This window comes from Aspergillus multicolor (genome assembly GCF_047715735.1).
Source record: "Aspergillus multicolor strain CBS 133.54 unplaced genomic scaffold BDW74scaffold_49, whole genome shotgun sequence".
In the NCBI taxonomy this organism is placed as follows: Eukaryota; Fungi; Ascomycota; class Eurotiomycetes; order Eurotiales; family Aspergillaceae; genus Aspergillus; species Aspergillus multicolor.
Genome location: NW_027396000.1, coordinates 63,546 through 88,718, shown reverse-complemented (window position 1 = coordinate 88,718; position 25,173 = coordinate 63,546). Strand labels below are relative to the sequence as shown.

The 25,173-nt window shown below is 52.9% G+C and overlaps 11 protein-coding genes and 1 non-coding gene across 12 annotated transcripts; 4 read left to right on the top strand and 8 right to left on the bottom strand.

Annotated features, from left to right (window-relative positions):
• Nucleotides 1-644: 644 nt before the first annotated feature.
• BDW74DRAFT_183720 (PLC-like phosphodiesterase) lies at nt 645-2,412 on the bottom strand (the record flags this gene model as incomplete). Its single annotated transcript, XM_073730588.1, has 5 exons — nt 645-1,169; nt 1,222-1,332; nt 1,440-1,619; nt 1,679-1,845; nt 1,905-2,412. 5 exons carry the CDS (start codon nt 2,410-2,412, stop codon nt 645-647), a joined length of 1,491 nt encoding a protein of 496 aa, XP_073578194.1.
• A 1,043-nt stretch (nt 2,413-3,455) lies between these two features.
• BDW74DRAFT_163477 (putative quinol monooxygenase) lies at nt 3,456-4,159 on the top strand. The gene is made up of 2 exons (XM_073726113.1): nt 3,456-3,661; nt 3,725-4,159. Exons 1-2 carry the CDS (start codon nt 3,468-3,470, stop codon nt 3,921-3,923), a joined length of 393 nt encoding a protein of 130 aa, XP_073578193.1. The 5' UTR covers nt 3,456-3,467; the 3' UTR covers nt 3,924-4,159.
• A 544-nt stretch (nt 4,160-4,703) lies between these two features.
• BDW74DRAFT_183718 (uncharacterized protein) lies at nt 4,704-5,275 on the top strand (the record flags this gene model as incomplete). The annotated part of the gene is made up of 2 exons (XM_073730587.1): nt 4,704-4,853; nt 5,102-5,275. 2 exons carry the CDS (start codon nt 4,704-4,706, stop codon nt 5,273-5,275), a joined length of 324 nt encoding a protein of 107 aa, XP_073578192.1.
• On the bottom strand, nt 4,957-5,027 carry BDW74DRAFT_t208. The gene has a single exon. It is a non-coding gene; the product is annotated as a tRNA-Gly (tRNA).
• On the bottom strand, nt 5,102-7,277 carry BDW74DRAFT_189075 (uncharacterized protein). Its single transcript, XM_073731888.1, has 4 exons — nt 6,929-7,277; nt 6,484-6,871; nt 5,891-6,437; nt 5,102-5,837 (listed from the first exon to the last, which is right to left on the bottom strand). The coding sequence occupies exons 1-4, from the start codon at nt 7,183-7,185 to the stop codon at nt 5,407-5,409; spliced, it is 1,623 nt and encodes a 540-aa protein (XP_073578191.1). The 5' UTR covers nt 7,186-7,277; the 3' UTR covers nt 5,102-5,406.
• A 554-nt stretch (nt 7,278-7,831) lies between these two features.
• On the bottom strand, nt 7,832-10,069 carry BDW74DRAFT_183716 (F-box protein; the record flags this gene model as incomplete). Its single annotated transcript, XM_073730586.1, has 5 exons — nt 7,832-7,860; nt 8,414-8,595; nt 8,673-9,458; nt 9,527-9,629; nt 9,700-10,069. The coding sequence occupies 5 exons, from the start codon at nt 10,067-10,069 to the stop codon at nt 7,832-7,834; spliced, it is 1,470 nt and encodes a 489-aa protein (XP_073578190.1).
• A 657-nt stretch (nt 10,070-10,726) lies between these two features.
• Nucleotides 10,727-11,681, bottom strand: BDW74DRAFT_163470 (uncharacterized protein). The gene has a single exon (XM_073726112.1). It carries the CDS (start codon nt 11,647-11,649, stop codon nt 10,888-10,890), a length of 762 nt encoding a protein of 253 aa, XP_073578189.1. The 5' UTR covers nt 11,650-11,681; the 3' UTR covers nt 10,727-10,887.
• A 766-nt stretch (nt 11,682-12,447) lies between these two features.
• BDW74DRAFT_189071 (PTD012 family protein) lies at nt 12,448-13,811 on the top strand. Its single transcript, XM_073731887.1, has one exon. The coding sequence runs from the start codon at nt 12,692-12,694 to the stop codon at nt 13,688-13,690; it is 999 nt and encodes a 332-aa protein (XP_073578188.1). The 5' UTR covers nt 12,448-12,691; the 3' UTR covers nt 13,691-13,811.
• A 1-nt stretch (nt 13,812) lies between these two features.
• Nucleotides 13,813-15,752, bottom strand: BDW74DRAFT_110182 (glycoside hydrolase family 16 protein). Its single transcript, XM_073721759.1, has 3 exons — nt 15,464-15,752; nt 15,117-15,397; nt 13,813-15,024 (listed from the first exon to the last, which is right to left on the bottom strand). Exons 1-3 carry the CDS (start codon nt 15,567-15,569, stop codon nt 14,092-14,094), a joined length of 1,320 nt encoding a protein of 439 aa, XP_073578187.1. The 5' UTR covers nt 15,570-15,752; the 3' UTR covers nt 13,813-14,091.
• Nucleotides 15,753-17,064: 1,312 nt separating this feature from the next.
• On the bottom strand, nt 17,065-19,657 carry BDW74DRAFT_110141 (uncharacterized protein). Its single transcript, XM_073721758.1, has 10 exons — nt 19,372-19,657; nt 18,943-19,319; nt 18,634-18,890; nt 18,209-18,589; nt 18,005-18,162; nt 17,860-17,957; nt 17,676-17,809; nt 17,565-17,624; nt 17,415-17,507; nt 17,065-17,366 (listed from the first exon to the last, which is right to left on the bottom strand). The coding sequence occupies exons 1-10, from the start codon at nt 19,510-19,512 to the stop codon at nt 17,203-17,205; spliced, it is 1,863 nt and encodes a 620-aa protein (XP_073578186.1). The 5' UTR covers nt 19,513-19,657; the 3' UTR covers nt 17,065-17,202.
• A 462-nt stretch (nt 19,658-20,119) lies between these two features.
• On the top strand, nt 20,120-20,931 carry BDW74DRAFT_110318 (uncharacterized protein). The gene is made up of 2 exons (XM_073721760.1): nt 20,120-20,207; nt 20,265-20,931. The coding sequence occupies exon 2, from the start codon at nt 20,323-20,325 to the stop codon at nt 20,785-20,787; it is 465 nt and encodes a 154-aa protein (XP_073578185.1). The 5' UTR covers nt 20,120-20,207; nt 20,265-20,322; the 3' UTR covers nt 20,788-20,931.
• Nucleotides 20,932-22,257: 1,326 nt separating this feature from the next.
• On the bottom strand, nt 22,258-24,630 carry BDW74DRAFT_163457 (sugar porter family MFS transporter). The gene is made up of 3 exons (XM_073726111.1): nt 23,581-24,630; nt 22,850-23,512; nt 22,258-22,796 (listed from the first exon to the last, which is right to left on the bottom strand). The coding sequence occupies exons 1-3, from the start codon at nt 24,118-24,120 to the stop codon at nt 22,347-22,349; spliced, it is 1,653 nt and encodes a 550-aa protein (XP_073578184.1). The 5' UTR covers nt 24,121-24,630; the 3' UTR covers nt 22,258-22,346.
• Between the last annotated feature and the right edge of the window lie 543 nt (nt 24,631-25,173).

Here is a 25,173-nt window from a genome sequence, read left to right as displayed (position 1 = left end):
CCTTTTTCGGACATGCCGTAGATGCCGGCTAAAACCGGCGCTGCAGGCTGAAGAATATATCAAGGCATAGGCAACGAAAGTCAGGGAAGAAGATTGTTAGCAATGATCAAGATGTTGAAAACTCCAGCAATAATAGTAAGCCTACCCAACCGTGGATTAGCCAGGAGTTCCTCCGTCGACGGTCTCTCCGCAGGCTTATCGGTGAACTACAAATCCAACAAATAAGTGCTTCACCCACCGTACTGTCTCAGGATCAAGGACGGGTATGTCCTGTGGAAAAGAGATTTGCGGATAACCTCTGCGATAGATATTGGATCGACATTGTCAGGGCTGGTGGGATCTGGTGAGATACTCCTACGACCAAGCTTTTATGGTGCGGTAGGAAGTGGATCCCAAGTACTGATATCTATTCTTGTACACGGTAGTTAAACGAAGCACAGTAGAAGTAGTAATAACATTCTTCTGTGCAAGATGTTCTTGAGCCCGTACGCCGAGACTCCCTCCGCTTGCTATAGAGACATCATAACCACGACAATCTACCTAATAGTTCTATAATCCACAAACGCGAATGATAGTGTTGCAGCATTAGTTGCAAAATAAAAGCAACGCAGCATTCCAAGCACTGACATCAAGTTCAAGTCTTCCTAAGTTTCATTCGGCATGGTGATCGATCGCCGACGAAACGGATCGAACCCCTTAAGAGCGAAGTTGATCCGATGATGCGGCCTTCCCTCCCATATCAACAGAAGAAACTCAATCACATGCGCAATAACATTCCAGTAAAGCCACTGGAGCTGCTGGTACCACGAGGGCTTGAGATAGCTCACTCGGGCCGCCTCATCCTCTTCCCACTCACGGCAAAGCTCGAAAAAGCGCAAAGGGTCGGCACAGATAACACCATCAACGCCGTTGCGTATGCTCCGGGCCATGGCTAGATCGGAGTCATCAGGCCAGGAGAAGATCTTGCTATTTGGGTATTTCTGCCTGTGTTTGGCGCGGACAAGCTCTCCTCGCTCGCTCTCAAAGGTGTAGTTCTTCAAGCTGCAGTCAAGCGGCAAACCAAATCTCTGGAACTCATCTAGCACGGCATCTGCATAGGTGGGAGACCAGGCAGACAAGCACAGCTTGAATTCTTTCATATTCCACTCGCTCTCCTTTAACCATCCTGCCTGCAAGGGAGATCAGCAAGGATGCGGAAGGATTCAAGCGTAAGTTGCTCACCTTCCAGACCGCAATCACAATCCGTTTCTTCCACGAGGTTCCGTGGGCTGCTGGAACTCTCGCAAATGCCATGTTTAGCGCGGGTAATAGCAAACGGAGATTGGTGCACATCTATGTAGGGTGGACGCGAAGCCCCGGGTGTTAGCCGGCATCCTGATCAACGGACGTATGATCATAGCGCTCATGTGTTAAGGGTGGTCGGTGGTCGACTTACGTACCTTGACATCGAGCAAGACCCAGATATGCTGGTTATCAGGCTGGTTCAGAAAATGCAATAAATCGGTTAAGCGAGGCATGGGGGCCGGCGTAGGGCCCAGGGTGCGGAGAAGGGCCAATTCGGACCACCAGACATCCTTGACATTGCGTCTGACTCCAAAGCAGCGCTTCAGCGACTTGTCCTAGGTATCCGCCGTATCAGTAGGGGTTTACAGATTGTCGCAAACGGGAGGGAACGAACATGCGTCAAGACGGGAATGCCTTCCCTCGACATATGGATGTTAGTTTCGATAGCATGGGCACCCGCCTCGACTGCAGCTTGGAATGCAAGGATGGTGTTCTCGGGGATGGTGTCCGACGCGAAGCCGCGACGGGCGATGACTTGCGGGAATCTCGGTCGCGGCGGTCCTTGATCACCGATCAGTCAGCGCTCCAACACTCCAACCAGGGGCGGGTGCACAACTTACTCTCAGATGCCTCACGTTCGCGCAAGGCTTCGCCATGCGAGGTGTCCAGGCCCTCTAGGGTTCTATGCATCGCGGCCCGTGAACACTCGGCCTCAGAGTGCTGCTGAGGTGCCTGCGAACTCTTCTTCTGGGGGCGTCGAGACTCCTCCGAGGTCTTCTTCCTGGCCTCCTCGCCACTCTTCCGTCGAGATTCCTCTGAGGTCTTCTTTCGGGCCTCCTCTCCGCTCTTCCGCCGGGACTCTTCTGAAGTCTTCTTTCTAGATTCTTCTCCACTCTTCCTCGATGACTCCCCACTTTTCTTCCTGTTGTCAGCTTGCAGGAGCTCCTCCAAACTGTCCCTGGCGGCATTGTGGCGCCGCTGCTCAGCTTCCTCCCTGGCTTGGTCTCGAAGAAACTCGTCGTAAGTCCGCGGGTCCTCCGGTTCGGAGAAATTGTCACTTTCGCCGATTTCTGGGCTCTCCTCTGCGCCCATCGGCTGCTCGGGCAGCTTGCGTTTACCATTACCCATAATTGTCTTGTGATAGTAAATGAGTGAACGGTTATGATGATGCACGATGAGTATGATGATGACGGATATGAGACATTCCTTGCGGAACGATGGAGCTGAGGGTGGGAAGACCCCTGCGCGGGCCCAGGCCTCCTCCGCACCTTCTACATTCGACCACTTGCCTCCAGGATGTTCGCCAGGGAACGAGAGTAAGCGTCGGAGTTAGGAGCTGGGGCGGACATTCCGCGGAGGGGTGGTGCCTTCCTATTCTGGCAATCAGCTGGAGATGGTGCTACCGAGAGTACGTTCAGCACCTGGGATAGCGAGTGTCATAGCCTTAGTGTTTTTCAGAGGGTTCGCAGATGATATTTCGGGCTCATACCTAGACGCGGCTGAGATGGCGCTACCTACGTAGGTACACATTGTCCGTCGAGCTGCAGATAAGCGCAGTGAAAACCTCTCATCGACCTGATATAAAACCACCGTGGACGCTCTGCATACGATTCCGTATGATGCAGCGGTCTTTCCGTTCGTCATTATCGACCCCAACCTTCCTTACTCTATAGAACCGTGCCGTCTCACCGAGCAGAGTGACTGCCGGTCCTTATCTTGCCTGTCGCACTTGCTTCCACTTGCCTATCTGCCGTAGTAGTAGGCCTATAATGCGGAAAATCACAGTCCAAGGCCGGTGCCAATCCAGGCTGTATCCATCAGCCTAAGAATTATGTTCAGCCGTTAAGCTTGCTACCCAAGCCCTACCAATCCTCAAGGCTCGTGCGTAGCCAGTCTTCAATCACGGGTAGGGGGAGTCAAAACCCGGCTCGTGGCAGCCAATCTCTATGCATAATTTCTGTAGCGTAGGGTAAGCACAACTGCGGAGAATGCAGCACCCACCGGATTGGCTGTCTCATCTCTGCGCGCCCTAATTTCTTACTTACCCCATGATAGTATGATAGTATCCACCAATCTCCATCTCAGCTGAAACGCAATGCTACCGGGGCGTAAGCACATATAAAGATCCAACTACCGCCACCAAATCCCTCGACAGCTTTGATTCCATCAGGCGCGACTTCACAATGACATCCTCAGACACCACCATCCCCAGCATCTCGATCCACATAACAGTCTACATCCGCGACGAAAAGATCCCCGCATTCCTCGACGCCCTGCGCCTCACATTCGACAAGGTCACCCAGGAGCCCGAGTGCACGCTCTTCCAGATATACCAGTCGCCCCAGAACCCAGGCGAGATCTCGTGGGTGGAACATTGGTATGTCGTCCCTGCCTCCGCTGAAGTTGAGAAGGCGTGGTCGCCGACGATAACAATTTGCAGGTCCGCGTCGCTGGAGTACCTTACAAATGTGATTCTCAAGAAAGACTATATGATCCAGGCCCTTGAGGTCACCGAGCCGATGTATGCTAAGCCGCGCGAGGCGAAGATTTTGCAGAGGATTCCTGGGTTGGGCATGGTTAGGAAAGAGGATGGGGTTGAGGGAGTAGACGAAGACTGTGTGGGCAAGGGTACGAACTGAGCTAGAAGGCGGGCATGGTGGTCCCGAAACTTTTCATATGTTGTGGTTCTGAGTGGCGCATTTTCGTAAAGAATTAGTCCGATATATATTTTGGCGTATGCCTAACGCTCCACGGGATTCCTGAACGGCCGCACGTACAACTTTAGATTTAACGACCCGCTGTCACTTAACAAGTCTAATTTATATATTTACAGGCCGAGGACTACGGTATAGTACACAGTTTTTACTGTATCAAATAACGAAGTCCCCACGGAAGGTCCACAAGTAGATACCTCTTCAAAAGTCATTAAGATCGCGAGGCTGAACAATACCTATCTCGCCAACAATATTCTTGTGACCTGAGTTGTATCCCCGCGCACTCAATAGCAGCGAACACGTACAGACCAATCATCCTCGATCAATACTGCGCTGCTCGTGAACGGGGCTTACCAAGCACAAGGCTGAGAAGTATACTCTGCCGCTTCGTTGGTTCGAGGACCATAGATATAGCACCTTCAGCCTTTCGCGCAACGTCTAGCGCCTTGATTGCCAACGTCCAACGTCTGAGCGCTTTCCATATCGAGGCATCACTGGGACACACTTGCACTAAATACACTGCGCCTTGCTCTAAGGTACGCTGCTACCTATATTTTTTCGGCCTCGTCCCTCTTATCCGCGGGGTATAAATGGACCGTCAAGGTACCATCACCAACTGCAGTTAACCCAACATAGTCCTCACTCAAACTCCAACAATCCTTTTTGCAATCACCCGCGTCTTCTATCACAAGTCAATCAAGCAAAATGCCCGCCCCCCACGACCCCTACAAGAAATACGTCAGCGCCGCCTCCCACGCCGCCGACTTCGCGGGCGCCGGGAGCGGGGTATCGAACCCCATGGGCTCGGTGCAGAATATGCAGGCTTCGTACCATATGCACCAGTACCACAAGGACGTAAGTCCAGCTCTTCCCTTTCCTCCTCTTTCCTTTCCTCGACGAAAGAAAATGTTGTGTGTAGAGCAAAAAGTAAAGAGAGGTGGAAAAAAATGAAATGCGTTGCATCATCCGTGAATCGAACACGGGCCTCATCGATGGCAACGATGAATTCTACCACTAGACCAATGATGCTTCGATGTTTAGACCCACCAACTTCTGTCCTTATAATGGGCTTTTGCTGACAAGTACTGTGCGTGGTGTAGCAGGTCAATGGTATGCGACAGGCTGTGATCAACAACGACCGCGCGAACCAGGCGAGGCGGGAGATGAATACCGGGCAGGGGCAGGCGAGTGTCATGGTGTATGGGCAGAACGGAATTACGAGGGAGAATGGGTATGTGCAGGATGCGAATGGGCAGATTCGTTATGTCGGGAGGTAGATGGATTTCCCAAGGATGACAGTAAATGGTTGGGGTAATTTGCAACTTTTGCCCAAGGGTTTTTCTCATCTCGATTATCATGTTCTGATATATACAAATGAATGTCAATCCCTTTTCTTACTCGATCAACCCTAAGCGCCGAGCCACTTGGCCTCCGATCGGCCTCTCCGTCCAGAGGGGACATCATACTTGAGCTCCGATTTATCCAGCTTGAAGGGCGTAGTGAGAATATGGATGTCCTCATCGAGACCCCACTCTTTCCCGCTCATGGTATCGAAATACTCAGGTCGCTGGAATAGTTCAGGTCTAGCTTTCTTCACAGTGGCAAAGGTCTTAGAAATCAAGCTGTTCATCTCGTCGTAGTGTCGAAGATGCAGGTCCTTGTGCTGATCGCGCAGAGCCTGCTTAATCTCCGACGTATGTTCGCCCAGTCTGTAGTACCAGATATTGTATTGTGTCAGCGAGACGTCAATGTCGAAGGTGGTGTCTTGCTGCGTTCGGAGGGAGAGAGCGTGGGACACGGCTGCCGCGCCAACGAGGCCCATCTGGTAGTCGGAGTTTGCTGTTCACAATATCAGTTCTCACATCCCGTTGAGAATAGGGATGAGCACCTACGTAGTAAAGGCACAACGGGCTCACCCAAGCCCAGAAACTTGCCCTGCAACCAAGAAATACCAACAAGACAGTCGCTGACCTGCTGCCATCCGGAGCGGTATGAGAGCGGTCCCTCCCAACCGTAGCAGTTCTCTCGTGCATAGACCAAGCTAGGGTTGATCTTTCGCAGCGAGTCTGCGTCAAAGCCTAGTTTCCCAAGCACTCCGGGACGGTACCCATCGATCAGCACATCAGCAGACTCAACAAGCTCCGCAAATTTCTTCCGATCTCCCTCGCTCTTCAGGTTGAGGTTCGTGTCGCGCTTCCCTGTGCTCAGCTCGACCCAGGTTACAGCAATATCGGGTAAGCCATCCCATGTAACTTTCAGCACTTCGGCGCCAAGGACGGCGAGGATCTTGGAGATGACCGGGGCGGCGATGACGCGCGAGAAGTCGATAACCCTAATGCCCGCCAGCGGGCGCGAAGGGTCCTTTGCTTCTGGCCATGCTTTCCGGGGCGTAGAGCGCGGTTTGAGTGTGTAGAGGGGCTCCTTGGCAATGATTTTGCCCTAGCGCCGTCAGTAGTGGCAGTCGAAAGTACCCGAAGAGACTTACATGCTCGCTCGCGAAGAACTCCTTAGGCGTGTTGCAAATCACACCGGCCTGCTTATATTCCTCATTCGCGACTCGGTCAATCTCCTTCGAATCCCATTGCGCGACCTTCTCCATGTAGATCTTCTGCGCTTCTTCATGTGTGACATCCTGCTCTTCTACACCGACCATTTTCATAGTATGGCTGGCGTTCATCGACCCATGCAGATGAAAGTATCGCCCATCTCTGGTCTGGTAAACATTCGTGCATTGCTGATGGATCGGCTTCTGCATCTGGTAGAGATCGCCCTTGGCCAATTCCTTGGTGATGGTTGGGTGCTGGAGCGCGGGGGTCCCCCTGGCGCCGACGGTGGGCAGGATAATTGACATCAGGAACAGGGATGCTACGTCTCTACCTCGTATTAGGATCAAGCCCATCACGAGCACCTTCATTGAAAACGTCACTCACGTATTGACGACGATATCCTGGTAGTCGATCCCATAGCGGTTCTTGGAAATTGCACTGGCAATGGCGGCGACATACGCATTGAGCGCGGAGCTGGACTCGGTGATCTTCAGAGGCGTAGGGATAAATGGTGAGCTGTCACCGACAAACTTGACCTTCTTTGCTGCTTCTTTGAACGAGTCCGAGACGCCAATAGCGGCGTTGTTGAGGAGGTGCTCCTCGAGCACTCGAGCAGCTTCTGCTTGGACGGAGTATGCCATATTGGAGCGTATTTCCTGGTCACGAGGAGGTCTGGACAGGAGAACGGCGACATCTAAAAGAGAGGATGAGGGGAAGCTGTTTTGTGCCTGGCAGTGCCGACACCCGAGGTCTGGTGGAGGTGAGGATGACCCACGCGGGATGCCGCAAAACAAAGCAAGCAAAGGGGGGCCCACCGCTCCTGCCCCTCCCCCTCACAAACATACGATCCGGCAGACCAGATCCATTACGAATGCCATCAAGGCCATGAACATGGGTGTTGGTTCAAGGAGAAAAGCCACGGACAGTTCATGCAGGCTCGCTCGCCATTGAGACCGGTCAATTGCCACATATTCGGCCCAAGGGAGTGCTTGTGCCTTGTGTTACAAACTGGTCAAGGCCCAGTGAGCTCTGTACAGCAGCCCACGGGTGCCGGGCTCTCAATCTCCATCTGGCAAGATCACTCTTGCATACGACTGAGCCTAATCTTCTCTGCACAGATAAGCAAGGATTGCCTGTCGTCGACTCGAGGAAAACCGGCTACTCCGGATGTTCCATCAATTTTTTCCATCCTCAATTTCTCGGATCTGAAGGCAATCACGATTCGAACTTTGATGGACAGACGTCAACTGTCCACGGCTACTGCAGGTACTTCAGCAGCTCGGGGGTTCAGTCGATGAGGGCCTTCGTGGTGAATGCTGCTGGTGTCAGTCAAAGCCCGAGTTTTTGGGCTCATCATCTCTACCAAAACACCCACCTGACTGACAGATATGAATATAGATACGTCTTATAATTCCCACCCGTCAATGCTCCCAGCAAATATACCTTGAGCGATGTAATGCGAGCCCATGCCTTGAACGTTGCAGGGCACGATGTCTACTATATCTCCAGCCAAGGGACAGAGATTCTACTATGGTAATGTCCAATCTTGAGGCTCATCGATCACGAAATCAAATCTTTAGAAGATAGGCGACTCCGCCTAAACAAGGAAGGAAAGTAAGCGGATCAACTAACCAAGCATCAAGAACAAAGCAAGCGAGCGACAAATAGAGAGGCGTCATCCAAAACCAAAACATAGCAACGTGAAGTGATATATTCTCATGACGAGAGCGCAAAGCATCACTTCACTCAGGACAAGCTCAATGAAGCTGGCTCTGATTAAAAAAAGACAATCTTCCTTCGCCCCAGGTTTCCGATTATATTGTTTGCGAAATCCAAATTCGAACAGCATAACATCATAATCCGTCTTACCATCTTGGGTATCCTCACCCTCATACATAACATCAACAAGTAGCGTGGACCCCATATGCAACACGCTGTAGTCGACGTGGCCGAGGAGGTAACGCTCACCTTCGGGGGTTTGCAGGGGGACCGCTGAGTCGTCTACGTCGAGGGCCAGGGTGACATTATACAGATCATCGGTATCCTGGTCGCTGCAAGTACGGGGTTGGGATTCGAGATGACGGGAATATTAAGGATTTCCCAGCCCTGCTGCACGCCGATAGCGAACCCGCGGAAGGGGTCGACCTCGGGTACGCCCATGAGGCTGAGGTCTTTGATGTTGAACTTTAAGAGCTCGAGCTTGACTTTGTCCTGTGGGATGAAGAGTTCTCTGGGGGCATCCCACGCGTACTTTCGGATCCGCACGATCTCCCCGTCATCGTCCTCGCCGTAGCTTACAAGCGCGAATGCGACCTCGCCGTGGCGGTTGGAGCTGACGATTTGTTCGCGGGCGCCGACCATCGTGCGGACAACTATACTCTGCAAACACTTACCAGTCTCACCGTCCGTCAAGCGGATTTCAACAATGGCGTTTGTATCGACATATCCAGGCCTCACTGTCAAGAGGACCTCGCGGCCGTCCAGACGCAGGACGACGATGCTGTCCAGGCCGCCTACCCTGAAAGGTAGTGTATAGAGCTCCTCACCGGTGCGTATGGAGTGCACGTGGAGCGCATCGTTGTTCGTAGCAAACCGATATATCTTCTCCCAGCCGAAGACTACCGCATCTGAGAAACCCTGTTGTTCCCAGTCCGTCCGATTATACCGCCGCGAGCTGGACCACAGGTCCTTCCCCGTCTGGATATCAGCCATGAACTCCATATGCTCGGGCTCCTCATACTTTGCCTGGAGGCGCTTCGAGCTTGGCAGCACTTTCCGCAACTTTGCAATGTACTCCGGGCACTGGACGATGAGAAAGAGAGTCTCCGCCTCAGCGCACACTTCATGGATCGTAAGCGGCCGGGCGGGAGTTTGAACTTTATCCTGTTCTCGGGATGCGGGACTCAGCCTTCGTCTGGTGTATCTTCATAGCCGGACCAGCGCCAGAAGAGCTCGGTCTCTTTATCGACTTTCTCGGCCCACACGATGAACTTGCCGTTGAGGCTGAAGTGCGATACGTTGTTGAGTTTTAGGTCGCTGGTGACTCTGCCGCAGAGCCAGGCATCCGTGCGCGCTTGTTCGTATGCTGCATGCAGCTGTCAGCGTCAATCATTTTTTCGATTGGAGTTGGTTTAGGTAGAGGGAAGACGACTTACCACACTCGCCGAACTCGTCCCAGACCTGATACGGCTCGGGCCCCTTGCTCTTGCTCTTGCCCTCATCCTCGTCCTTTTTCTTTCCCTTCCCTTCAGCCTTCCTGTTCTCATTGCCGATCTCCTGCTCAAACTTCTTTATAAACCGCTTATGCTCTATAGGAAAGTGATACGCCAACCCAGCCCCCGTGATCCATTCCAGCGCATTAGCGCGCCATTGCTTGCTGACGAGCTGGCACCGCGCTAGGTCATAGATGCTCAGGTTCTCGAAGACCTTGGCGTGGCAGTCGAAGTTGAGCTTCTTCGCTAGGTCGATTTGCGCGCGCATTACCCTGGGTGTGGCGGGCTTGAGCGGGGAGATCTTGGAAGCCATGATGTAGGGTTTCGGATCTAGAAAAGAGAGTTAGTGTCGGACAGGTTTCGATGTGTATCATGGCACAGCTGTGAAGATCTTGGAAGACTGTAGTCTTCGATGGAGGGTGATAGAGATCCATATATATATCGCCCTCTTTGCCATTGTTCGCGAATCGCACCGAAGTCCAAGTATGCTCTCTTTGTCTACTCCAGGCTTTCTTTGAAGTACAGGAAATCGAGTCTTTTATCTTTCACATTCACAGACCGAGTCCAGTTCACCAGCCCCACCCCATTGTCTGACGTCTCATTGTTACCATTACATTATTTGTTGTTAGGCCATGTATACGCAACAGCTATTGGCCTAGCCTATCGAGAAGATCCGACCCACCTCTCTCTCTCACTGAAACAAAGGCTTCGTTGCTATTGCACCGTACTCCTAGTAGGGTCATACCATCCATTCACTTCCCGAAGTTCAGGATATAGTGAAAGTGAAAATCAAGCGTGACCTTGCTACTGAGGTTAAGGTGCACAGGTTATTTGATTCGGGAATTGGGGGCCTGCACAGATTAATCAACAGACCTAGCGAAGCTTATGTGAGCTGGGTCAGATCGTATTCCCCGTTGACTCGCTGTACCGTGTCTATATTATTATAACAGAAGATATAAGTTAAGAACGGTGGATGATGTAAAGTATTATAAAGTTTCAATGATGGTACAATCCCATATCAAGTCTATAAACATCCGGGCTAAATATCAGATAACAGAAAGAAGGATATCAAAAAGAGAAGAACCCATCCAACAATCCCCAACAATCATCAAGAAGAAAACAAAAACAAAACTAAACCGAAACCGCCGCCGCGGAACTGGCACTCGCCGCGCCCGCCGCCGAACTCGCCGACATGGTCTGCATCATCTGCAGATAAACATTCGCGAGCCCCGTAACAACCAGCTCATCAACAACCCCCTTACCCCCAGGCATCGCCGGCTCCAGAATCTCCAGGCGCCCGGCCTTCTTCCCACTCCATGTACTATGCGCCTTCCACGTCGCAAACACGGTGCCAGCTTCATCGACACACTCCAGATTCAACGCCTTCCAACACTTACCCCGCTTCCAGGAGAGGTGCTTTCCCTGCAGGGCGTGCGAGTCGAACCCGTACTCGGCTTTCCACTTGCTCATCGGGCGCAGCGGCATTTCTTGCCCGTTGATGGTGACGTCGATGGTCCGGCTGAAGGAGTGGAAGATCACTGTTGCAGGCAGATGTGCGGTCCCCGTCGCTTGGAAGAGCATGTGCGGTTTGCGGTTTTTGAGATCGGCTGCGTAGACCAGCGGGCCGTCGGTTGTTTCTGAGGTTACGCGCAGGTGGCGGCCTGTCCAGCTTGTGAAGGAGACTTCGAGGCCGCGCGGGGTTGATTGTGGAGGTTGAGTGTAGGCGGGTTGCGGCGATGGTTGTTGGTACATTGGTGGTGGTTGTTGTGGAGGATATTGTCCGTAAGGTTGAGGTTGTTGGTAGGGCTGGGGGTACCCGTAAGGCGCGGGAGCGTCTTGGCCCCATTGTTGAGGAGGGGCGGGATAGCCGTTGTAGCCCACTTTGGTGTCCATGGTAATCGAGATGATGAAGCTAAGATTGTAGTTTGTTTGAGTTTATTTGTTTGTGATGAGGCTTCGAAGTGTCAGGACTCAGGGTCTTTAAATGCTCACTGCCCTCAAACGAGGCTAACCGCTTTTGGAGCGATACAGCGCCGGGCTGAGCTTCTGTCTGCGGTGGAGATGACGTCGCGATCGGCTGCCAAGATGGGCTGTGAGTGGTCAATTCTGGCCCCCAGATATCAGCTCCCCAGGGCTATGTCGGTGGCGCAGTTTGACCATTGTTGAAACGCGGCACCAAGACTCTTTTGGATGGTCGCGGCGACGGTTGAGGGGCTTGTTGGCTGTCGTGGCTTGTAGGGCTGATCATAGCTTGACTACCTCTCTGAGATAATTATAGGGGGCCGAAGAGGAAAGATGCCGTACTATGAATGTCGACAAACGAGTATAAGGAAGATGCGACAGTCAGGTTCTTCAGAGGTACGGTAGCGAAACTCAAGACTCGTTCTGTAGTAAGGTGCTCTGTTCCTCCCTGGTGGCGCGTCGTCTTCAAAGACCACGCGAACAGACCCTTAATCCCCGAGTTTTAAGCTCATTCAGCAATAGAAAGTGCTGAGCTTGGCGAGAGATCATCGCGCTCCACGTCATCCCAGTCGCGATTCTGATCCTTCGCTGGCGTTATCGCGATGATCGCGTTGGCCTACGTCGGAGGCCCGGACATTTTACCTTTTGAGTTGTATCGGCGCGATAATTAATGAGTCCGTGCTTTGCCATGATAGCTTCTTTGCCTGTCTCTGAAGCTTCGAACTCTTGTTGTGTGGAGTATCATGATGAAGCTTGGTAGAGAGCAAGGCTGCGGTATAGGTACTTCATCATGAGCTCGACGGCAATAGAGAGCGAGTTGCCTGGTATGTTCAGATAGATTGGTGCAACATTCAGATGTTGAATTGAATCTCGGAATTCAGGCCCGAGAGCCCCTGCCCCGCATTGCATCTCCATCCCCAAATAACCCCGCCATAGGTATCTCGCCCTCTACAACAACACCAAGCCTTCCACAATGACAAAAACAACAATCCACCCCCGAAACCCCCCTCCCCTCTCTCAACTCGCACCCATAATCCAATCCGCCCTGCAAGCGAACTTCACGCACGCCACCGCAACCGTCTCACCATGCCCCAATCTCCGAGCGGCGCCCTTCGGTCTCGCAGCCCCCGGACTGTCAGGGAATACAAGAATCGCAGATGTCGGCGGGCAGGCCAATCTCTTCCCGTCTCCGAATTTCAATGCAAAGTATGAGCTTCTTCGTCTTGCGGAGTGTATGGATATGAATCCTAAGGAGGGGTTCCTGCTTGGTGCGGGGGCGGCACCGTTCCAGGATCTCGGGTGGAATGCGGAATTGGCGCCGAATCTATCATGGATTGCTAGAAATCAGCATGGAGGAGAACCGAGCTTTAACAGCCCAGACTCGATGGATGTGAAGAATGAAACAAGGGTCATCGAGATCGTCGAGAAGGAAAACGATACGGAAACGGTCCACTGCCGACATAGTCCCAGCACAAACTGCGCACTCATGGCCAATCTCTTCGGGTGCGCCGGAGAACCAGGACCCGTCCTAAAGATAATCACACGAGGCCGTAAAGGACCCCCAAACTTCCCAAACGCCATTCGGACAGCTTTACTGAACGCATACGGCGAGTCTCACCCCATAAGCATCGGCGGAGTGTTTCTTCTCAAGTCCGGTAGAGCAAAGTTCCACGTCATGCCTGATTTCCCGGCCCCCGAGGATTTACCGTTCAAGGATCGGAAGACGTTGGAGGAGGAGTGGTTGCGGTATCATGTTTGTGAAGCGCCTGTTGTCTGTTTGACGGTTTTTCATAGTTCTGATCCCGAGGGGTTGGGGTTGAGGATGGAGCATACGCATTGTTTTGATCTTGAGGGGGATAAAAAGGGGGGGCATTACCATTATGATATGCAAGGTGAAGAGGACGGGGATGAGGTGGAGTACGAGGCGTATTTGAATGTGGCGGAGGTGGTGTATCGGGTCGATCGGGCTTGATATCGAGGCATTTCTGGGGCTTACATGTATAGTTTCTGGTAGGACCTATCGCTGAGGGCAAACGAAGTCGGTGAGAGGATATGGCGAACTACCGATATAGAATGATATCTGGATAGAGTGTCGGAGACGTATAGAACGCAAGGCAAGCCATTTCAAACGGCAGGGACTGTCTTCTCTAGAAGACGAAGATCGGTTTACTCATACAATCCAACGGCCCATAGCTATCAAACCACAGGATAACCCACAAAAGAAGGGACAGGAAGAACATTAGAGAACCATCGATAACCATTAGCAGGAGCAATAGCAAGATAGCAAGCTTGTTAACACCCAAGACAGGCAAGCAGACAACTGAACCCCACTACCCTCTAATCTAGACCAATCCTCAAGAGCTTCACCTGGAACTAGAACTGCATCAAAACAGCAAGCACCGTCCCCAAAACCCCACCGAGTCCAACAGACAAAACACCTGGAGAAGCATTAAAGAACGTCGTCGGCGTGCTGGTGGCAGGGGTTGTACTGATACTGGAAGAGCCGGTAGGGCTGATCAAGCTCGAGCTCGCGCCGCTAGTAGGGAAGAGCGAGGCGAAGTTGCTGCTTACGCTGTCCGTGCCGCTCGCACTTGAGCCAGTGGAACTGTCGGTCGAGCTGGAGCTTGAGGAGGATGTGGACGAGGAGGTCGTTGTGCCTGCGGGAGGAATGAGCGCGGGACTCGAAATCGGGATTGAGGACGGGATGGCAGGAGTGGAGGGGATGGGTAAGGTAGGCGTAAACGTCTCGCTCTCGCCCGAACTCGTCGTCGACAGCGTCGTAGACGTAGTCGAGACCGTCGTTGTAAACGTAACGGAAGAGATGGTGGTAGAGCCCGTACCTGAAAGCGTCTCCCCTTCCCCACTCGTCCCATTACTCTTGCTAATACTCGTATAATCCCCCGTCTGATCCGTCCACGTATAGCTTTCGGCCGGGTTATAGTTCGTGATACTGACGGACTCGACATACATCGTGAACGGCGCCGCGCTGTAATCCGTCTCACCACCCGCCCACTCGATCGTCCCCTCACTATTGTCGGGGTCTCCGCCGGCCCAAATACCTATCCGCACGCGCATGGGTGTCTGCGGGTAGTTTGTGCCGTCGACGGCGTCGGCGTAGTTGAGTGTTCGGACTAGCGTGCCGTCGACATACCACTCTGTCTTTGATTCGGTCCAGGAGATCCCGTACGTGTGGAATTCTTCGATGGGGTTTGTGACGGAGACTGTTGTTGCGCGGTCGTAGGAGGTTGTGTTGCCCTTGCCGAAGTAGTTTGTGGAAATTTGGTTGTCGAAGGTACTGATTTGTTCCTGCACGCGGCCTTGTCAGTATATCCATCTCTCTCAAGCTAGAAATATCTCTTTGCTAATGCAGTTGGAATTGAAGGGGAGAGGCGGCGTACCCAGTCAATCTCATCAAGGTCATCACTCTCCAGGATGGCCGTACTGATGATGCCCGTGCCATTCGCAGCGCGCATCTTCACCTCAACATATCCGAAGAAGATATAAAAGTCCGTTTCGATCGTTGGGGCATCGCCCTGCTGGTTGATCGTGAACTCGGCGCCCAGCGACGTACTGGGCACAGAGCCGGACGTGACGTTCCAGCTGTCGAAGGCCGAGTCGCCAGACGTGAAGTCGGTTGTGAAGGACCACTGTGCGAGGCCCGTGTCTGCGGAGCAGGTTTCTACACGGGTAGCAGTGTTAGCGGATTAAGAGGAAGATGAGATGGGAGTGGTGGTAAAGGACGCACCTTCTGTCGGGTTACAATCGGTGTACGTCTGCCCAGCGACAGATCTTATGGCCGTCGCAACGGCAATAGCGCCAAACTGCCACTTCATATTCGTATTCGCCCTCATCGTGTAGTATTGTGTATCTTCCAAAGACGCAATTACCCCCTTGAGAAATTGGTGGATAGCCTACTTATACCGGACTCCATTTCCAGGCGTGGGTAAACTTTTCCACATGTGGCTGCGGAATACACCTCACTCACCTCACCACAACAACTCTATCCGTGGTAAAACAAGTCAACGATCTAACTTCTACAGTAAATCAAATCCGACTCCGATTCGCCAGCTATCAACGTGATTTGCGATCGATGCATCGCGGTTCCCCACCCAAAAAGCTTTTGTGGACGCTGACGATTCGGCTTGCGCGGCTGGCTCCAGCGACAGTCTCTACAATGCTCCTGGTTGGTCGGGGCTTTGGAGGTGTCTTGAAATATTATCAGAAGAGAGTCGGAGGTGGCTGGTGCGGATTTATCGTATGTTCATGACTTGAGATAGCGGTGGGTGCGTACGTAACTGACTCGTTGAATTCTAGGTGGAAGCGCAATGGGCTTGTTTTCCGCATCCGGACGGAGGTTCGTCCCACACTCCCACTCGGACGCGAACTCCCACAATTGTATAAATAGGAGAGTGTGGTACTGACACCGTCTAAGCGAGCATGTCTTACTCTCATCTCGCGAGACCGGTGGCGATGGCATGATGATGGAAGCTCCAGGTGCCAAGTTATCCGTACCTGTACCTGGTGATCAGGAACGCGTACGACAACGACCGACCGAGTCTAAGAATAGTCGGCATCAACCATGGCACTCGCAACCTGCCACCGAGTTGGATATTTGACATGGTTTTGACGACAGTTCATCCCGGGCGATCGCTCCCAGTCGGAATTGTCGCGTTTTCAATCCCGAAGTCTCGCATCATGGCCTCATAGGACGTAAGGCACCGCCATCAGCCCAACGTCAACTCCAGCCTCCTTCCCAGCCTCACGCCTCGAGATTTCGAATAATGAGAGAGGGTGGAACCGGGGCTGAAGGCCGGAGGCTGGGGTACGAATCTGATGCTCGGACCAGTAGTCCACGCACACTCCACGCCGTGGACCCGCTGCTCGGATAACTCGTACGTCTTTCAAATGGATGTACGTATCAAGAATCAAGATCGAATCTTGCGTACAGAGTCTGGGTCTCCTCCCATGCTGCTGCGATGCATTGCGATCGCAATTTCCCAGAGGGCCCGCTGCGTATCAGATTCATGGACGCTGTTTCAGATGTACACGGCAGCGTGGAGACTGGAGACTAGGACGCAGTTCCACACTCGGACTCACGAGCCATCAATCAACCTCTCGTTGATTGACAGTGCAGTGCCCAGGTGCCCTATCGTAATAGTCAGCTGTACTCCATGCCTAGTAGTGAATGCTCACTTGCTCAAAGGCTAGCAATATTTCCTAGTGGAGTGTCCAAGCTACGAAGTAATGCATACTAGGCAGCACCATTTCTAGTTGCCGAGTAAAACAAGCCTCCATTCAACGTTAACCATCCACCATCCACACACCGCAAAGCTGCAGTATCCTACATTAACCAAGCGACGTTCCAGGATCAACATCCCAACGACAGAATATCTCACAAATCGCAAAACCACCCATCCTCTCACCACATTATCATAATATATCCGGGGTATCAAATATCGTGTATCCAGGGTCAGGTATAATGCATCACGCATCGACCGAGGTGCTGCTCCCACGCTTCTCGTCCGCAGTCGCGATGATCGCGGGTGGCTTCGCAATCTTCTGACGGAAAACGTGACGCTTGAAGAAGTACGGTAACCAGACGGTAGTCTCGTGTTTGATGAAATCCTTGGTCGGGACGGAAAAGACCTCTGTTTGCTGTTAGTGGGATGCAATGCCAGGTTGACGTGTTCACTTACGGTCCAGCTCTTCAAGTGTGAGTTGTTTGGTCTCTCTGACGAAGCAGAATATCAGGCCCCAGGCTATGAGGTTGAGCCCAGCATAGAATCCGACTGAGTTCGTTAGATGAAGATCGACGGTGATCAAGAGGTATGAAAAAGGTCACTCACAAGCCCCAGTTGGCGTCATCACAGTGGACATACGAGGGAACGTCAGACTCAAGACACCGGCTAAGGGAGGTGTTAGGACGTGCGTCGACCATTGAAATTGGGGGTGCTCACCAAATGTGTTGTTAATGCAGACGGCCCAAGCCATTCCCTGCTCTCGCTGAATCGTGGGGAAGACCTCCGCCGAGTACTGGAACGCGACTGGCCCTTCTCCCAGCGAATAACATATGGTGAACAGGTAGATGAATCTTCATACAACGTTAGCATGAATCATTCTGGACAGGTTTGTGGAACGTACAACACGACGGGTCCAAGTTGCGCTCCTTTGCTGGCGCTCTCAGGCGTGAGCATGGAGAGACCAGCGGCGAGCAGGAAAATGCACATCCCCGGGAATGTCTGCGAAGACAGTTAGCTAGATCCTTGTACCAAGTATGGTCACTCACAAGCAAACACAGAGTCCGTCGGCCTTTGGTGTCAATGAGGAATAGAGTTGGGATTGTGGCCAGGACCTGAACCGCACCGTAACCGAGTGACGCATACAACGCTTGCTCATCGTCATATCCAGCTCTCACGAAGATACTGGAGCTGTAAAATGAAATGACTGCGCCAGTCAGAACTGATAAGATCCAGGCTTCCGTCAAACTTACTATTGATGCCGCACATCTGCTGGGCAAGCATGACGGTGGAAGCGCCATAGTTGGAGCGCCTAATTCGAGGAATGGAGAAGCAGTCCCACATGCGGCGGAAGTATCCAGCTCCTCGGGCCTCCTTCAGTTCCTCCTGGTAAATCACGTACGAGTAGTAGTAGTCCCTAGCACCGATGATGGGATGAGCTCGCAGACGCGCCATCGATCGAAACCCCTTGGCGATCTGGCCGTGCTTCATCAGCCAACGAGGGGACTCGGGGCAGAAGTAGATGCCGGCACCGAGGATGAAAGACGGGATGAACGCGGAGCCAAGCTGCAGTCGCCACGCGATTCGGCCGGTGTCTTTGACAGCGACGTTGGCGATAAGACCAAGGAAGATACCTACCTTGTTAGAACAATTGTCGAGAGGTGCGAAAGTGTCTTACCAGCGACGACCCACAACTGCCAGAACATGACCAGGGCACCACGCACTCGATGAGGAGCGATTTCTGCTGAGAAGATAGGGACGGTCGCGTTTTTCGCACCAATGCCAATACCCATAACGAAGCGAGCCGCGAACAGTGCTTGCCATGAGTGTGTAAAGGCGGATCCAATTGGCGTCGCAGTGAGGCACAGAGCTGTAACGAAGATCTCTCCTCGACGACCAAGGTAGTGGTTGAGAGGATCGACGATAAAAGCACCGCTATACGAGGTCAGCAATTATCCGATATATTCATGATGACAATCGTGCATACATCAATCCAGCAGTGAGGAAAATAATGGAGTTGACAAGTCCCACAATCCATTCGTCTCGTCCTGTACCAGCAATATTGAACTCATCGTGAAACTGCAGGTTGGCGCCGTTGGACCCAGTTTGATCCCATCCTTGCGTGGCGGCGCCAATGGCACACAGACCAACTGTATACCAAAGCACCTTAGGTCCGTGCCATTTGTGGTTCTTCTCGTACGTCAACGCTGCGAGCTCGTCCTCAAGAAGGCCGGGGATGTTTTCGAAGTCGTCGGGGTCTCGTGCGACCAAAGCAGCCCGGCCGAAAAGGTCGGCGTGCTCGCTCAGTCCGTTTGTCTCGGCAAAGGTGCGGGCATTGCTATGAACTTGCTCTCGGGTGGCACTCTATAGAGTTGGTCGATTAGCATCGGCCATCGGTCCGGGCGACGCGACTCACCTGCAGAGGATTCCGGATAATGTTGAGCGCAGTTGATCCGCGACGATCAGTATCGGTGTGCAACGCCTTTGTAGCCGGAAGCGACTCTAGAGCCACCTCGTGAGGCGTAGCAGCAGCGTCGGGCGCCACCTTTTCGTCCATGGCTTCAGGATAGAGTGAAGGCGACAGGGGATGGAAAGGCTTTCAAAGGTCTGCGAAGGAAGTGAAAGAAAACCGCCTCTAACAGACCCCTGGAGGGGCGTCAAACAGATATTAATGCCGTTTCCCCGCGCCTGGCCCGAATCGAAAGGGCGCATGCACAAAGCGAAAGCAACAACCTGGCTGATTGGGGCGCAGCCTTGGACAGAACCGGGAATTTATTGGTGGAAATGGCCGCTCATCCACCGGAGCAAACGATAGCAGGCCATTGAATGGCATCACTTCTCAAAGCCTTAATGCTCCTCTGCCGTGTGGCGTGAGACGGTCCTATAGGAGGCGTCCATAGCGCCATTTCGAACCGGCCGGGGTGAGATTTGGGGTTTCAGCCGGGTGCACAAGCTGCTCCTTGGACTTTGCTTTTTGTACGATAGATTGCGCCGTCCCGATCGCTTGGTTTCGACCATTTCGAGGGCGTCTCTGTCTTCGGAGCCCCGGATTCCCCAGACCCCGGATTCTACAGCCCAGGCTTGGAGGCGATGGTGATTGGTTCGCCGGCCAAGTCAAGGCCAGAGAAGCAGTGGTAAGCAAAGCACAAGACAAGGCAGAGTGGGAATCTGAGTCACCCAAGGTTTTTGCTTAGTGCGTCTGGGCGTCGCTGGGCGGATCCTTCGTCCGCTGCTCACTTCGTATCCTGAAAAGTTGACCTGAACATCGTTGTATCCGCGCCTTGAGTCATCAGACTGACGTACTCTTAGGATCGATTATATAGGTAGACTTAGCCATCATGACCTCTCGAAGCGTATAGAGCATAGGATGCGGTGCGCCATGTGGCGGAGGGAGCCAAGGTGGTCGGGCACTTGGCCTGAGGGGTTTGGGGGAAATGGCGGGGAATCCGGAGTCGGCCAGCCTAAAAGACACACTACGGAACACACTAGTCAATGTAACGCTGCTTCTCCAGAGTATCGTGCCATCGAATGCGGGGATGTCACCTGTAACCTGGAGCTATCCTCCGACTGGATGACGAGATCCTGCTCAGATCCTTCGATTTCGAGCGGTTTCCGGTACTTGGTGCTGTCTTGCACTCGCAGGTCGCTTAAGCAGCTAGTCGGTACGGACTGGAATCCTGTCGCACTCGCTCACATGACAGAGACCCGGCGACTCCGCCGAAGAATGTCGCTCGAAATCCTCTTGCCAACGAGGCTGATAGCGCTGGAAATTCCCGCAAAGAGAGTTTCGTTAAGGTTGTCAACATGGCCACGTTTATGCAAGGATCACTAGTACCGGAAGGTCGGCGTATCCATATATTTCCGGCATCGTAGAGCTGTCCGCCAAAGAATTCAAGTCCCAAGGGGAGGACGACGCAATGAAACCATTTCGCTGGAATTCGAGTCGCGGAATTGAAGGAGAGCAGCGGCAGCGACGCCCAGACGGCCAACCGTTGCTGCTCCTTCCCTTCTGAGATCCCCACATAAGCCAAGTCAACAACCGTTCACTGCATGCGCGCCCACACTCTATACTTCGTCGCCTATAAGACCCTTCAGTAAGTTTAGCCGGAGGGGAGGTTTAATGAGAACTGTACGCCGTGGGCTGAGGGAGACAAGTGGTCTCACATCAGCAGCTGCTCACGCGGTCGCGTCGGGCGAACTGGCTGGGCCTGTACGCAAAGTAGCGCATACTGAGTTCCTGTCGCTCGAGCGCTGTAAGCTGATGTGATATCATGAGAGTTCTGATCCTTTGTTAACGAGCCTTGACGCCACCTCCACAAGTGGCTGGATCCCCGGACAGGCCTCTGGATGTTAGTGTCGGGCTTATTTCGGCTGAGTGGCCCGATCATCCTCAGCTGCTGTATCCAGAGCCCTAGGTCAGTGTCATTTCATCTTGGTGCTTTTCGACTGCGTGGATAGAGGGTCAGACGATGACTTGTTGACCCTGGAGAGTAAGCCCCAACGCCGAAGGCAGGGGCTGTTCAAAGCCCTTTGAGAGAATCGAGACGCGTATGCGTATACTGAATTGAGCTTCAATCTATGCTCAGATTTTGCCTCGGGCGTATCGCGAAATTTTCTGAGAATGGGGACACATTCGCAGGAGTCTCCCGAGGCGCTCTATCATGCCAGTGCAGGATGGTTGCTCTCCTGTTGAAGTAGCGAAATGCCCTGACGATCATCACTAGGATAGCTAGTTGGACATGTGTATGCTAACTATGGACAAGCTGGAGCCATGCGTGCCGTTGGTTCGCATCATGAGCCATGCAGACTTCCACTAACCGAATTGAGAACGTGAGAGTCCCTGCCTGCTAAGGATCCGAACCTATACCCTATACGAACTGAGAACTTGAAGAGTGAAGAGGCCCGGCATAGAACACGGGAGATTGATGCAAGAATGTGTCGCCCGGATGTATCGGCTCGGCCAGTCACCCCCGGCCTATTTGCCCCCTTGCTGGTCGGTCCGACTCCGACTTACTCTCCCCTAGCTTCGTCGGCTCAGCGCTCTGCCGGTCTTGACCATTGAAGAGACGAGGTCGATGATTTATCCAGTGTCAGGACTCACCGGCTCACCGGGCGAGTTTTGCGATGCTGAGAAGATCAAAATTTTTCGGGAATCAGTGTCCCTCGCGGGAGCCAGAACGCGCTGTGCTGTACGCGCTGTGCTGTCAATTTTACCTATGAGAGCGATCTAGGGTGCGAGTTAGCAGCAGTCCAGACTCGCAGAAATACAGCAAGGACACCCATGAATCATGATTCTCTGAATCACATTGATAAGCAGCTCAAAAGACATCTATGTATAAATCTATATTCACCCAACCATCTATATGTATACGCTCTCAAAGCCATCACCCACTAAGCATTCGAAGCCGGGGTCTCGCCCTCACTCGAGCTCTTATTCTCCACATGCGAGGGCACCTCATTCCCATCCTTCCCAAAAACGCCCTCCTTAATCTCAAAGCGGAACTGCTCCTCATCCTCCTTAAGCTGCGCCTTCAGCTTAGAGTGCGCCCTCCAAACGGGCTTAATCTCGAACAGCCGGTCAACGGCTTCGAGCGGGATACCGCTGGTCTCGGGGATGAGGAAGAAGGCGAAGAAGAAGGCGAGGAAGGACAGAGACGCGAAGAAGAAGTACACGCCGTAGTGCATTGTCGCGAACATCTGCTTTGTGAAGCGGGAGACGAGGAAGTTGAAGAGCCAGTTTGAGGCGGTCGTGGCGGCTTGTGCGAGGGAGCGCAGGTTTGGGTCGAAGAACTCGGAGTTGCAGACCCAGGGAGTCCCGTTCCAGGTTGGGGTGTAGACGGCCTGAAATTCATAATTAGTATGAATCACGGAGTGAAGGAGTCACGAGGACGTACCGTCCAGAGGTAGAAGAAGAAGATGGCCGCAATACCACCGCCGTTAAGATGATCGGTGGGATTGTCCTCGGGACGGACAACGTAGATGTAAGCACCGATGACCCACATGCACACGGAGCCGATGATGGCACCACCGAGCAAGAGGTTTCTACGACCGAGCTGATCAACTAAGAAAAGAAGCCAGACGAATGTCATGACCGCCTTGATCACACCAAAAATACCAGTCATCCAACCAACGTCAGACTCAGAGACACCAATGCTCTGGAAAATGGTCGGGCTGTAGTAGTTGATAGCGTTAATGCCAGATCCGTTCTGCCAAAAGAAGAGCATGCATCCGATGAACAGACGGTACAGGATAGCCTTGCGTCTGGCAACGGCCTGGAAAGGCTTCCAGAAGCCGACCCCAACAGTGGCCGCTTGCTCTTCCAGCGCTTGGTCAATGGCAGCCACCTCCTCGGTGATGTAGATGTCGGTCTCATCGAGTTGGCGAATCCAGCAGAGATTGGCCATGGCTTGGGCGCGACGGCCCTTAAGGAAGAGCCAGCGAGGAGATTCCTTAATCCACAGAGATCCAATAAAGAGCATTCCAGCGGGGATGATCTGGATGGCGAACGGGATGATCCATTGCTGGTGTGTTGAAGGCATGTGCATTTCAACTCCGTACTATAGACGATATTAGCCTTTTTCAAACAACTTGCCGAGTGACAACATCAAGAAGACGAGATACTCACGTTGATCCAAAAACCGACCAGCCCACCAATCTGCCAGCCAAGCTCGTAGAAACCGACCAGTCGGCCTCGAATCGCGGGCGGCGCCAATTCGGAAATGTAAATCGGAATGATATTCGATGCAACACCGGTGCCCAGTCCAGACAAGACACGTCCAGCGTACAGTATGCCCAGACCGGTCGAGCTCGAAGCACCGCAGGTCAAGCCAGCCCCGAGCGTGAACACGGCAGAGGCAACGACCAAATTCCATTTCCGTCCGATGAAGTGACCCAGCCCGTATGTGAAAATGGCACCAAAGAAAGCACCCGCAATGAAAAGGGACACGATGTTCTCGCTAATCAAGTCCACCTGATTGTCTGTCTTCTTGTCGAGTCCGAATTCCTTTTCAAACGACGTTAATGTGATTGTCGTACCGATAAAGGCCGATGTGTAACCGATCATGTTCGAGCCGCATGATGCGATGAGGGCGAGCACGTAGATTCGCCAGTTGTAGACGGACTTTGGTGTTGGCCGGTCTTCGACCAGATGGAGCACGCCGCCCATTGTGATTGATGATGCTGATGATAGAGTAGGTGAGTGAGGAAGAGACTTCGAGGTGGGAACAGCTTCTAAAAAGCATCCGCAGAAACTTCGGGGTTTGTCAACTCCAGCCCTCTCCACACTTCCACCTTGGGGTTCGCCACGGAAATGTCTGGGGCATCCTGAGTAATGCGAGGCTACGATACGTTGAGGCCACACGTCAGTACGGAGTCGCAGAGAACTATCCGGGGGAGCTTTTTCCCCAGCCTGTCCCCCTTATCCGCCTGGAGAGCGTTACTCCAAAAAGTGTGCCATCTGCGATGGACCCGGTAAGCGAGTCTGGGGAAAATCGCTCAGCCATCGTCCAGGAGAAGACTCTGCCGGTGTCGGTGAGCCTTGAGCATATCCTGGGCGGCTGGGCCAGCCCCCCAGGCCGTCCAGTCCACATATCGGCCCGTTAGCCAGTCAGGGGCCAAGTCGGGACTGCGTTTCCACCCGGGCCGAAGAGTCCATGGGAGCCAGCTGGAAAAGCGCTTAGCCCGCGCTCGGAGAGTGGCCGAGCTCGGAGGAACAGTGGCAGAGCGTTGTTTTCGAAGCGTGCAGATCAGACGCCGCTGATGAAAGCATTTAAGAGATGGAGTTTCCCTTATCCTGTGCCGTTGGGATGTGAAGTTTGAATGATGCAAAGGAGGAGAAGGTTTTGACAGAAGCTTGACTGGGTTCGTGGCACTCTTAGCCTCAGGCAGTCAAGACTCCTTGGCAAGCTTGGGTTAGTCCTCCAGATATGGTTAGCGTGTCCTTCCGGGAACAACGTGCTTCCGGAGACACCGGGGAAACATCCTCGAAGAGGACAACTCCGTCTCTCTTCAGGGCGTTAACAGCCATCACACATTTTACATAAGTTCGGCACTTCATCAATCTGTATTTTGAAGCAGCACAAAGTAGTACGCGACTATTATTTGGCATCTTTATCATCGGGCTCAAGCAGCCTCCAAGTTGCCGGCAGCACGGAACTGCATCATCGCTCTCCGCGCCGGAATACATATCCCGGGCATCTGCCGTGATGGACCAAATTTT